Below are 12,485 nucleotides of genomic sequence, written 5' to 3'. Positions count from 1 at the left end.
AGGAGCAAAGGTAGAACCCTGAATTTATTATTTAATCTAATGCAGAACACAAATAACCTCCTTTTTGTTTCCTTTTTAGGTGGAGAATAGTGATCCATGGTGGAATATGTGGCTTCAGCAGACTGATTGTGTTTTTGCACGCTTCAGACAATAACAGAAGTAGAGCTGTGTTTGATCAGTTTGTTCTAGCCACTGCTAATTATGGGGTGCCTTCTAGGATGAGGTGTGACTCTGGGGGAGAAAACAACAGTGTTTGCTTCTTCATGAACACTTACCGTGGATAAGAAAGGGGAAGTGCCATACGGGGCAGAAGTGTTCATAACCAGCGGATAGAGAGGCTTTGGGGAGATCTTTGGAGGGGAACGACAAATGTGTACCACCAGCTTTTCTCCTTCCTTGAAAGTGAAGGAATCATTAACTGTACAAATGAGCTGTATTTGTGGGCATTGCACTATGTTTACCTGCCACAGATTAACCTTGACCTGGATGTTTTCAGGCAACAATGGAACAACCATGGCTTGCGCATCGTTGGCCACCCTACACCATATCCAATATTTGTCCGAGGATGTCTTCAAAGGTCTTAAAAGGTAAAAAAAAAAAAAAAAGTGTGTCTTTGTAAATCTAAATCTCTAAAAATTAAAATATACAATTATGAGTTGGTTAAAGGTAGGCCAACATTGTGAATATGTATATAAAATTGAACAAACACAAGTGCTGAACCATCACGGATAACATGCTATAAAGGAGGGGGGAGGGGGAAGAAATATCTGTATTAAGTTCTTAGAAAATATTTAATACAACCCATTTTAACATGTTTGAAAATATGGGAACAACAGATGCAATATAACAATTTCCCAATCTGTAGATTTGGCAAAAAAACTGATGAAATCCAACCTAAATGACATGTATCTGCACAGTGACCCTCTTCTTAAACCTACTGACATTGGGTTTCGGTCACACAATGACTTTTTTTTTGTAAAACTATGACTCAGAATTAACAGGGGAAGAAATGCCCAACACACTACAGTCCTATATCGAACCCATACACATCGGAAGCATGTACTCCCTTTGAGGTTCAATTCTTAGCTGGGAAAGTGAGACTTGAGGTGTTCCTTTAGAGCTGGTATAGTAGAAAGCTCTTTGTGACACATGTGACAGCAGAGAGGTAGCTTCAACAACTCGCTGGTTCCTTCTTTGACGGTGACCCTTCCATTTGTTTCAAGCATCTGAATAACACCTGCAGATAACAAAAAAAGGTTTTTAAAAAAAGTTTGCTGGAAGGGACATAGAGAATATGTAGTATGGAATATACAGAATGTACATCATATACATATGTAGTACTTCAAGTTAACTCAAAACACAAACATAACAAAAACAGAAAAGGAAATTTGCTCTCACTGTGAGACTCCATGAAATAGTCAGTTGTGAATGAGTTCCAGTGCTTTTTGTTCTTTAAACAAGGAGAGTCAAAGTCTTGGCTGATCACATGGAGGTGTACATGACTGGAATAGAGAATATAAAGAGAATAAGTTTAAGTTTTTTTAGGTGTCTATAGGTAGGAAAATATGTTAATCAATTCAAAAACCTAGTGTGCTTTAAAAAATACAGCACGTTCATGAAATGCAGAAACCCCATATGGTCTACCAATGTAATAGCACCATACAAACAGTAATTCCTTACCTCATACTTGGGATGGCATGGTACCCTGTGCGGAAACGTAGCAAGCTAGCATCTGGGCACTTCTGAACCATCTGGTCAGCAACTTTCTGCATGTGTTTCACCAGGTCACAGTGCTCCCTACGTAAGACCTTTAGGCTGGAAATGGTCTGCCAAGGGAGGACCAGCCAGTGGTAGCGAGCTTTGGGGTATTTATCTTTGATTACCACTACTTTATCATCCTTGTACACCTAGAGAGAGAATAAAAAATATATAAATATCTCAATGACAAATTCATGCAGTCACAAATCCAGCTGGGATCCAGATCAGTTAGCACCACAATAACTGTAAAACATTTTGACATACCTGCATCTTTGGGTCTTGCATTGAGGTTTTCAGACCTTGGCTCCAATGTCCAAAACCTTCCTGCAACAAATTGAAGGTAATTTTTTGTAAAATATAACATACTCATACCCGCTTTATAGAAAATCCATACAAGAGATACATGTGGACATCATGAAAACAATATTTTTAACACACACACCCACACACCTCTCTTACACTGGTATTTGTGGCTTCTTCATTGCTGACTGACACAGAGAGCTTGTCTGTCTGTTTGGCTGTTTTCATGCTTGAAGCCTCCCTGCAGCTCTCTTTGTCCTCTGAAGCCAGCTCTCTGGGTCTTTTGGTGCCGCCTTGGTGCCCGGTGGGATCCTCCTTGAACTGTACAGTGTATGGGTACAGCTGATTGACTATATGAAGCTGCTGTCCGGGCTTCATTTTCACCTCTCTGTCCTTACCCACCACCACAGAGTCTATGGAGGTCGGGTTCACGCCCAGCTTTAAAATAAAGGTGGTAGATGAGACACAGAGTGGGAAATAAACAGTGGTAAAGTACAAGTATTTAACTAAACTCAACATAAGTGTAATGTGTTATGAGTTTCACTCTGATAAAATCAATGTTCCTTGTGTTTCTTACCTGTTTAACTTTGACATAACCTTTGTTGCATTCTGCTTTTAATTCAACTGGTTGAGAATGGATAACATTTGAACAGGTTAAAGTTTGTTTTTAATACTTTTAAGAGATGTTAAATATCAAAATATTAAAACAAGAGCACATGTAAAACAAACAATATAAAAAAGGAACAGGTCCATGCAAATTTATTAAACATCATTCTCTAACACTGAGCCTACTCTAACACACCTGATTCAAACAATGAGCAGATCATTTAAATAAGGTGTGTATGGAGCTACTTGAAACAAGCAGGAGGACAGTAGCTCGAGCAGGGTTAAGGACCACTTCACCCAATAAAATAAACTACGAGGGGCGTTAGTCATTTAGATACATTACAATTAGAATTTTTACAGACATTAGGTAATTAGCCGTTTTTTTGGAGGAGTAAAAATGTAGACTAGTGTTAAAATTATTATTAAAAAGAAGTGAGGCTTAAATCTAGAAAACTAATTTACCTTGCTGCCGAGAGCATTTTTTGTCTTTAATAGTCGTCTCTGGACCTCGACCCAGAACAACTGTCTGTAGGTGAGGCAGTCGAATGGGTTTATGGTTGCCTTCCTCGCTGATAAGCCAGCAAATTCGCATTGTATCATCTTCTGTAGCTATTTTAGCAGAGTACACTGTTACAGCCATAGACAGTCAAAGAAACCGCACGCTTTGTTTTGGTGTCTCGTCGCAGGAAACTGACGTCACTGAATCAGGTTTGTCAGACAGGTAAGGAGAAAATAAAAGTTATCCTAGTTAGATACAGCTCGGAGATCTTTCGGTTTTTTTTTCATATTCAGGAGTAACAAAAAAACATAAGGTGGAAGTGGACAAGGTAGAATATGCTTGATTAACTTCCTGGAACTGATGAGGTCATGCATGAGTCTGGCGCTGGACATGTATGAGCAATCTAACACCAGAAGATGTCAGTAGTGCAACATTAAGGATGCGAGATTGGCGGCTATTAGAAATTGAGCATTGATGTTTAATAGAACCAGTGAATTAACCCTTATTTTATGGAAGATTATGGAGCGCATGATTACAGACTTGTGGATAAACTGGAGAAAAGCGGGTATTTTTTAGAATATCATTGGATTTAGGCAGGGGCGGTCAACAATGGATATTGGTTTAGACAGATTTTGACATCAAAAAAGGTGGGGAAATAAATGGGTCACGGCACCGAAATGCAGACAAATTGTGGACATTGATTATTGACACGCAAAACAAGAGTTCAAGCATATCTCCCCCACCTCACTGGCCTAGAGTTGATAAAAGACTCTATAGTAGGCCTATGTTTAGTAGAGTGGGAAAAGAATTTCGGTTTTCATTATTTGCAGACGACGGGGCCCTCTGGAAGCTAGGGAGAAACCTATATTTTTGCCCACATTCAAGTTGCTTTGGAGAGGATATTGGCCAATGATTGAGGGCTTCAAAATATCAACAGACAAAACAAAATACATGTTATTTGGACGTAAGTGTAAATGCCATCATCACAGCTGTTACAAATATACAATACGAATATTGAAAAAGAAGATTTTTAGGGGTGGTGTTAGATGAAAGAATGACATGTAAAAAGCATATTTAGATTGTTTGCCTTAAATGTGGGAAAATAATGTCCTACGGTGTGTGGCTGGGTCTGATTGGGGGGTTGATAGTGACTGCACTATTAGTAGAAACAGGGGAGACGCCACTAGAAATAAGAAGATATAAGCTTGGTTTGAAGTATTGAAACTAAAAGGACAGACAGGAAAATTACCAACAACAAACCTGTTGAGTCAGCATTGGGAATTTATGGGAACAGCAAGATTGATCAAAACAAGCTTTACAGAAACACTCGCACAATAAATTAACAATAAATCTATAGCAGGTGAAGTTGATGAATTTGAATGTATGTCCACCAATATGTTGTTCAGATATACCTTTGTGGTTGATTCCAGATCCGAATGTTGATTTATATCTTTTTGAAAACAAGCAAAAGAAAGATGTCAGAGGTTGTAGTGGAGGAGATAAAAGCCTGGCAGTGTCAAATGTGGGGAGGCCACCTACAAATGTATACTGATGGATCGGAGGATCCTGAGAGCGGTGGGTGTTGGTATTAGCATACCTGACATACTATATATATTATAAAAAGGTTGTAGGATTGCAGATCATTTGTCAGTATTTACTGCAGAGTTGGTAGCAGTTTTATGGGCAGTAAGAAAGGAAGAAACTGCTCAGGGAACTGCGGGAGCAACTGGAGAAACTGTTTTTAATTTACACTCTTTATTGAATTTGGACAGTTGAAACAAATTGAAAAAACTGGTACATTACCTGAGAAATATTGGAGTATATAAAAAGATATGGACAATTATTATTAAATAAATTCTAAATAGCGATTAGAGAACAGAGGAGGGCAGCAGTATGCCATAGTTGCGTCAAGCCTGCCGGAAACAAGAAAAGAAGAAGAAGAAGAAGAAGAAGAAGAAGAAGAAGAAGAAGAAGAAGAGGAGGAGGCGGAGTTTGCAAGCTGCCGTTAATGCCAATACCCAAAGAATAAGAAAAGCTTCTGGAAGAGTCTATGAGGAGTGCTTTGAACTTGTGAGGATTCAAACTAGCTACTGTCTTCATACAAGGTTGGACCATGTTAACTGTAACCACAGATTATGTTTGTACCAGTGTCACATGTAATTGTATGGTTTATTGTACAAACAGAATAGAGTTGGCGTGTTAGCATTAGCTAGGCTATCATTTGGCTCATGGTTGGGCTAACGTAAGTTAGCTAGCTAGCTAGGTTGGTTAGCTGTTAATTAACGTTAACGCTTTCTAAAGTAGGCCGATGGATATGAAACCGTGTCACTGTCTTCATTGTAAGCAGGGTAACCGGTAGCTAATTACTTATATATTAGCATCAAGTAATACTGGTGTCAACCAAAAATAAACCTGTGTTGGTCAGATAACGATATCGTTAGTTCATGGTGTTTACCGTCCTGATTGTGAGGACATATTTAGCTAGAATAAACAACGTTAACCAAAAAAGCATGACGTGTAGGAAAGTGCCTTATATTTCAACCAATCATTTTGTGTCACGTGAAATCGTACGGGGTAAATAGTATCCCATCAGCTCATTCCACTTGTGGATGAATCATCTTAAAGCAGAATAATGCCGTCAGGTCGGTACACAGAGAAATAACCCGGTTGAATGGGACCGGCTCCAGGATCCAGCCGAGATGGCCAGCAGAGGAGTCTCGGTGATCAATTCCTCCGTGCCTGCCTCGAGGATCCTCTGATGTAGCTAGGGATGGTGTTAGACGCAGACACGATCTTGCCAGCTTGAGGACATCTTCTCTACCTTTTCCTCTGTGTTTACTCTGTAGTTTAGCGTTACATTTGAAAACTTGACCGGCCTGTAGTTTCGCTACTTAAGGTTAGCGGAGTTAACGTCACAACTAACATTGTTCATTTACAAAATGGAGAAATAAACTACTTTACAATTTGACATGGTCATCATATGATACACTAATGATCTAACTAATAGAAAGAACACATTATTGTCTAGCTGAGGTGGAAAGTTTTTAGTCTCACCTAGGAAATTATAAAAACAAAACAGGCCCTTAAGATAAAAACGTCACATTAACAGATCTCTCAGTGCACAACAGTCATTGCATTCATACATGGTGTACAGCCTACACTCTCATACTGTAATGGCAGTTTAATGGTAATACAAATTGTGTCAGCCCTTGTATATCAATTTGGGTATATTAGAATTGCAATACAATTTAGAAGCGCAACAGACTTAACATTACAACCTTGAAAATGACCACAGGGTTGAAAAAGCACCTTTCTAAACCCTTTTTACTAAAACATTACAACTTTCATGAAGGTTGGATTTAATTGCAGGGCTGTTAGATTAAACTGCATTAGTTTTAGCTGGGTTTACCTAAATGAGAGCCGAGTGTAAATCTACACATGCAAGTTCAAAACTCTTGATCCTCATCACAGCCTGATATCTACCTGGGTACATTTATGCTAATGAGTAGCACCTTAAAATCTTGACAAGCAGGCCAACATTCTGATGGTGAGCTTTTATACGTAAACCACTAGTGAGGCGGCGCCTACTGTAAACCCTCAACATTGAGACTTGTAGGCTAGTGCATTAGAAATGTTCATACAGGCATACCGTAAGCCTACTTTATTGTTGATACACACTGCGTTGCTAGTTAATTACATGTGCACAGTGTAATGCAATCAACTTCTATAGTCTTGCAAAAAATAATACAAGTACAAGTTTATAAGCTTGAAGTCAGTCAAATGTTGATTCAACTGAATGCAATTTGCATTTCGTTAAATACATGTTTTGGTCCACCCCTATTTACATACATGATTGAGGGAGACGGACTATTTAGAAATGTCTACTCTTATTTAATAACTGAGCAAATCCAAATCTTGCCTGCGAAGTAATGATGGTCAAGAGAAGCTTGGCGAACCATTGTCTTTATTTTCTGAGCTCACTAGATGTCACCATCTGTTCAAAGGAAAAAGGTTACATGAATGGCAATTCAGTGTGTTCTCAACCCTTTGTTGAACAGAGAGCGTCATCTAGTGATCTCACAAAATTAAGACTGGTTTGCAAAGCTTCATTTGACCATCACGACTGCAGAGCACAAGCTGAGTACAATGACCCATGTCTCTCTCACAGTGTGGCCACACGTTGATTTGCTTTGATTTTGCGATTATTAAAGGCCTCCCCTTTCTCATTATAGAACGACATGGTTCAGATTCTTACTTTCTTACCATGAATGTTTAACTTTTAGAGACTCCATATTGGCAGCCATTTTTAAGGGTGTTTAAGCGCTAACCTATAAATTAATTTTGAATTACAGGCTGTGTTTTACCTCTTCTTTTCCAAGGTTATCCATCAAAGACAAACATGGTAAAAGAAACAGGCTTCTATGACACATTGGGTGTGAAGCCTAATGCCACGCCTGACGAACTGAAAAGGGCTTATCGCAAACTAGCCTTAAAATATCACCCAGACAAAAATCCCACGGAAGGAGAAAAGGTTAGTATCTTTTTTATTAAGCTCCAAGCATTTGCAGCTATATTTAGTTTGTGTGTATATACTTTTCCTTGCATAGATTTTTTTTTTTTATGGAATTTGACAAACTGAAAACATACATCCATATATAATGTGCTTTTTTTGCGGCTTTTGTAAAGGCCGTATTAAAGTAATATTTGAAGAGCTCAGTCAATATCACACATCAGTTATTAAAGGATGGAATACCTTTTTAAAACAGCTGTATATTTCCAGAAATGTGCTCTAACACTCTTTAAGGAAGGATGTGTTTTTGTTTGTTTGCTTTGTAGTTTAAGCAGATCTCACAGGCGTATGAGGTTTTGTCAGATGCCAAGAAGAGAGAGGTATACGACCGTGGAGGTGAAAAGGCTATAAAGGAAGGAGGGACTGGTTGTGGTGGTGGTAGCGGTAGCTTTGCATCGCCCATGGACATCTTTGACTTGTTTTTTGGTGGGGGTAGTCGTATGCACAGAGAGCGAAAAGGTACGGAAATATCAAAGAAATAATCACTAAACTGAGATTATGTGTGGAGTTTGTAAAGTGTCTGTATTTCTAGTTTGAACGTTTTGATGTGTGATGGACTTCTATAAAGCATACAACACACCTTCTCAGTCGGTTTGATTGAGAAGGAGAAAGTTGCAGTATAGAAAACTTAGTAGTTGGCTGAAACTAATGATTATTTTCATTAATGATTTCTCAGTCTTGTGTGCCTTTTTTTTTTTTTTTTTTTTTGTCCAATCTATTCAGAGTCTCAAATAGAGAAGTAAGCACGTAGCTGCTCTCCATCTATGGCCCACTGTCCTCCATCAGTTTTCCCTTGTAACCATTCAAAAGACTGCTTATAATTTAGGATTGTAGAAGATATAGGCGTGTTTATATAAACATGTAAAATGAAAGGAAACTGATACAAGGAATGTTGATAAAATCCCAATGCCAAGAAATAGTATTGCTAATGTCTAATATTTTTCTCCCCAGGGAAGAACATTGTTCATCAGATTACAGTGACGCTGGAAGATCTTTATAATGGAGCTACACGAAAACTAGCTCTCCAGAAAAATACTATTTGTGAGAGATGTGAAGGTACATCTTTTGCCATGCGATTGTGAATTACTTTTTGCATGCTCTTTTTAAGTGGCTGTCACTTACAATAGTAATTCAAGCAGGCTTTTCAGCACAAGCCGACCCAAGCAGCCGCAGGCCATGAAAAGACTCTTTCCCAATAACAAAATGCGTCAGTCTTGTAAATGTAATCCAGTTCTCACTCAGCAGTTCACCACAGTTTATATAATGGGCCAAACCTGAAACAAAAATAGCCTGCATCTTTGTTATCCTGGGTGCTTACACTTTGATTTTCTTGGCAGGTCGTGGGAGTCGGAAAGGAGCTGCACAGATGTGCATGTCTTGCCATGGCACAGGCATGCAGGTCCGCATGCACCAACTGGTACCAGGTATGGTCCAGCAAGTGTCCACGGTGTGCAACAGCTGTCAGGGCCAAGGACAGAGAATCAACCACAAGGACCGCTGTAAAGCATGCGGGGGTCGAAAGATCTTGCGCCAGAAAAAGATTTTGGCGGTCCACATTGATAAAGGTGAGTGCGAAAGTGAGAGTTCTTTAAATACATCTGTAATTGTCTGAAGAGCAAACTAGAAAAACAAATATTGTACATACATCACCTGCTTACTTAACGTCTACAGGAATGAGAGATGGCCAAAAGATTGTTTTCCATGGAGAGGGAGATCAGGAGCCAGGAATTGAGCCAGGCGATATCATCATTGTCTTGGACCAGCGAGAACATTCATGTTTCACCAGGTAATAATTCTGTTATCAGATATTTTTGTTTCTGATTATATAAATCTTGTATAGATAATACACACAGTTGTATGGGGGATGTTATCGATCAGCATACAGCCTGTTATCGATTACTAAAGTGGTACATAAGCCAAAATAGAAGCACCAATTCTGGTTGCCGGTTGTCAGTAAAAATCTATATTATTACTCAATCTTTCTTGACTGTTTGCCTGTTTAAAGTTGTAGATTACTAAATTCCATGAACTTTTTATTAAATCTACACGTATTGGGAGTTTGCATGCCACCTTGTTGCTACATAGCAGCACACTTTTTTTTTATTAAACAGTTTACCCAGTAAAATCAACGTTGCTTTCATTTCACAACTTGCTGCTATCAACAGGAAAGGAGAGGACCTGATGATGTCAATGGAGTTACAACTGGTTGAGGCTCTGTGTGGTTTCAAGAAGCCTGTTCAGACGCTGGACAACCGGACTCTCCTCATCACCTCACATCCAGGTGATCAAATAATGAAATGCGCAGCTACCGCTTACTGAATGCCGTTAAGTTGAATTGGAATATACCGGTATTTAAAAGGAGAGAGCATTTGTTTAACATAAACACATAGAATAGAGACTGGACGAGACTTGTTTTATAATTCAGCTGCAGTCATTTACTCGCCTTTTTATACAAAAAATGCAGCAGAATGAAAACGGCTGAGCCCTGAGTGCATTTGTGGAGAGTTGTTTGGTTTCAAAAGTACTCATTAATGTGCACTCCACTAGGGCTGCATCAACGAATCAGTGTCATCGATAAAAATCGATTATTAAAATTTTTGGCAACCATCTTCATTATCCATTTGTTGGGTCTTAAGTTTTTGCACGCAGCCCATGAAGCAGACCCGCGGGACTGTGCCCGCACACATCGCCCGCACTGCCCAGGCTCACATCACGGTTCTCTTGAAGGTCCTGTTGCTTTTATTATAGATAAAGCTAATGGCTGGTATTCACCATGTGTTGTATTAATAAATCCATGGTAATATCGTATGATACATCCGAGGTATAGATGGATACTGTACTATATCTGTACTGTATAGATGCATACTGCACATGGATGTATGTATGTATGCACGTAAAGTCATTAGCTTTTCCCAATCTGCCGTGGCCATCAGCTAATAACTAACATCGGTGGTAGCTAGCAGCATTACTACTGACGTAGTAATTACATCGGCTTTGTTCTCTCAAAACAGCCATCGTTTATTTTGATAAGCATTACTAATTTTGTATATGCCAAAGTAAAGCGTTATAATAAACATTGTTGTTGATGTCAATGACTAGCTATTTACAATATATCTGTTCTCAAAACTGCAGGCTAACATTAGTAGCTTACGCTAGTTAGTAGCACGACATGATAAAGACATCTCCTTGGTTGTCTAAATACATTCGTTTATTTAGATAAGCATGTTATGATCAGGAACAAAATGACGATGTTAAACGTATTTTAGACAATGAAACAATGAGTTTCTGAGTTTGCCACTAATACCATGGATGTATTAAGAGAACAAATTATGCTATCCACCATGACGTCATGGGTCAGTCAACGCAGAAGATCTGAAACATAAAGTTTTCTTTTCTTTTAATTTATTATTTCAACAGCTTAGGTCCATTTGAAGAAATACCAGTTGTTGTTTTTTTGCTTTATTGAAAAACAAGCATATTTATTTATAAAGCATATTTTTGCACGTTTCTAGCATACATTTAGTTCTGTTATTTGTCTTGGGTTTGAAATTACATTTAGTTTTTTTATACAAAATTATCGAAATATAATTGTTTTGGTCTTTTTTATCAGATTGAGGAACTATTTGACAGATTAATTCATTATCAAAAAATCGTTATTTGCAGCCCTACACTAACAGCGTTTCACAAGACACTCTGTATTGATGCTCCACTGAGATGTTGACTGAATTTATGAATTCCACCCGTGTGTCCCATGTTTTCTTAATCACAGGGGAATTGATCAAGCCTGGAGACACAAAATGCATCTTGAATGAAGGGATGCCCATGTATCGCAGACCGTTTGAGAAGGGACGTCTTATTATTCACTTCTCTGTAAGAAGTTTTTCCATATTCACTTTCTATAATCCATTTTTTTGTTTTCTTTTTTACTTATGTTATTTGATACATGCTTTCATTGCTGTAAAAGACAATGCATATTTATCAGCCTCCTACACAGCCACACAAACATGCACAAATGTCCTTCTCCTTCCTACAGTAACAAACCCCACACTTGTCACACCCATACATTGGCATCATATCATCCCCCAACTAGCATTTATTCTTATATTCTGAGTCTCTGCAGTGCAAAGCTTGTCTCGGTTTATGTCTGTTCTATGACATCTGTCTGTTATGTTTTGGCTTGCTTCACCAATACATTATCAAAACACATGGACATTGTTAAATTACATGGTTGTCGTAATCAAATTGCTTGTTTACTTTTTGTTTTAGGTGGTGTTCCCACAAGCCAACTTCCTTTCCGAGGACAAGCTAAAGGTGCTGGAGCGTTACCTCCCTGAAAAGTTGGATGCAGAGCAGCCGGAGCGTATGGACGATGACCTGTACATCTACGCTGACCTGGAGGACTGTGACCTCGAGAACAGAAAAAGACACAGCCATCAGTACTACTACATGGATGAAGACGACTATGCCAGCACTGGTGGGGTTCAGTGCCAGACGTCTTAGATAACAACTGGCCTGTTCATATTCCAGAAGCTCATATCCTCATTTCTAAAGCAAAGCACCTTTTTTGGAATTTTGTGCACTTTTTATTTAAATACTTTTCTCAAAGTAGTAACCATTGTTTTGCAGTTTTTGTCCAACTGAATCAGAAGATCTTCATTTATTATTATGACACTTTTTTGATGGATATGAGTATCCAATAGTTTCAGGAATAAACTGTGGGTGAAAGGGATTTCTCTAAATCATTATTTAGAT

The 12,485-nt window shown here is 38.6% G+C and overlaps 2 protein-coding genes across 5 annotated transcripts in view; one reads left to right on the top strand and one right to left on the bottom strand.

Moving 5' to 3' along the window:
• Positions 1 to 777: 777 nt before the first annotated feature.
• On the bottom strand, positions 778 to 3,361 carry aptx (aprataxin). Of its 4 annotated transcripts, none has more exons than XM_034890155.1 (7): positions 3,127 to 3,361; positions 2,636 to 2,682; positions 2,209 to 2,496; positions 2,023 to 2,082; positions 1,681 to 1,907; positions 1,399 to 1,502; positions 778 to 1,237 (listed from the first exon to the last, which is right to left on the bottom strand). In XM_034890155.1, exons 1-7 carry the CDS (start codon positions 3,302 to 3,304, stop codon positions 1,083 to 1,085), a joined length of 1,059 nt encoding a protein of 352 aa, XP_034746046.1. In that variant the 5' UTR covers positions 3,305 to 3,361; the 3' UTR covers positions 778 to 1,082. The 4 variants fall into 4 exon arrangements, with proteins under 4 accessions (XP_034746046.1, XP_034746054.1, XP_034746063.1 ...); XM_034890163.1 differs by having other exon boundaries at positions 2,218 to 2,496; XM_034890172.1 differs by lacking the exon at positions 2,636 to 2,682 and having other exon boundaries at positions 2,209 to 2,379; positions 3,127 to 3,359.
• A 1,753-nt stretch (positions 3,362 to 5,114) lies between these two features.
• dnaja1 (DnaJ heat shock protein family (Hsp40) member A1) overlaps positions 5,115 to 12,485 on the top strand; it is an 8,745-nt gene continuing 1,374 nt past the window's right edge. Inside the window, exons 1-9 of the mRNA XM_034890093.1 lie at positions 5,115 to 5,268; positions 7,543 to 7,694; positions 8,000 to 8,192; positions 8,685 to 8,789; positions 9,071 to 9,298; positions 9,405 to 9,519; positions 9,899 to 10,014; positions 11,503 to 11,603; positions 12,000 to 12,485. The exon at positions 12,000 to 12,485 is cut by the window's right edge and continues 1,374 nt beyond it. Of these exons, the coding sequence (XP_034745984.1) occupies positions 7,563 to 7,694; positions 8,000 to 8,192; positions 8,685 to 8,789; positions 9,071 to 9,298; positions 9,405 to 9,519; positions 9,899 to 10,014; positions 11,503 to 11,603; positions 12,000 to 12,233 (1,224 nt within the window). The 5' untranslated portion in view covers positions 5,115 to 5,268; positions 7,543 to 7,562 and the 3' untranslated portion in view covers positions 12,234 to 12,485. The remainder of the gene's footprint in view (positions 5,269 to 7,542; positions 7,695 to 7,999; positions 8,193 to 8,684; positions 8,790 to 9,070; positions 9,299 to 9,404; positions 9,520 to 9,898; positions 10,015 to 11,502; positions 11,604 to 11,999) is intronic.

This window comes from Etheostoma cragini, chromosome 2, assembly GCF_013103735.1.
Source record: "Etheostoma cragini isolate CJK2018 chromosome 2, CSU_Ecrag_1.0, whole genome shotgun sequence".
NCBI lineage: Eukaryota > Metazoa > Chordata > Actinopteri > Perciformes > Percidae > Etheostoma > Etheostoma cragini.
The sequence above is the reverse complement of the archived record's forward strand: the minus strand, read 5'-3'. Positions and strand labels throughout refer to the sequence as shown.

Coding starts and splice junctions, on each gene's coding strand:
- aptx (XM_034890155.1), bottom strand. CDS start 3,304: ATGGCTGTAACAGTGTACTCTGCTAAAATAGCTACAGAAGATGATACA. Junction 2,683..3,126: donor AAAATGCTCTCGGCAGCAAG/GTAAATTAGTTT, acceptor ATTCTCAACCAG/TTGAATTAAAAGCAGAATGC. Junction 1,238..1,398: donor CTATTTCATGGAGTCTCACA/GTGAGAGCAAAT, acceptor TGTTATCTGCAG/GTGTTATTCAGATGCTTGAA.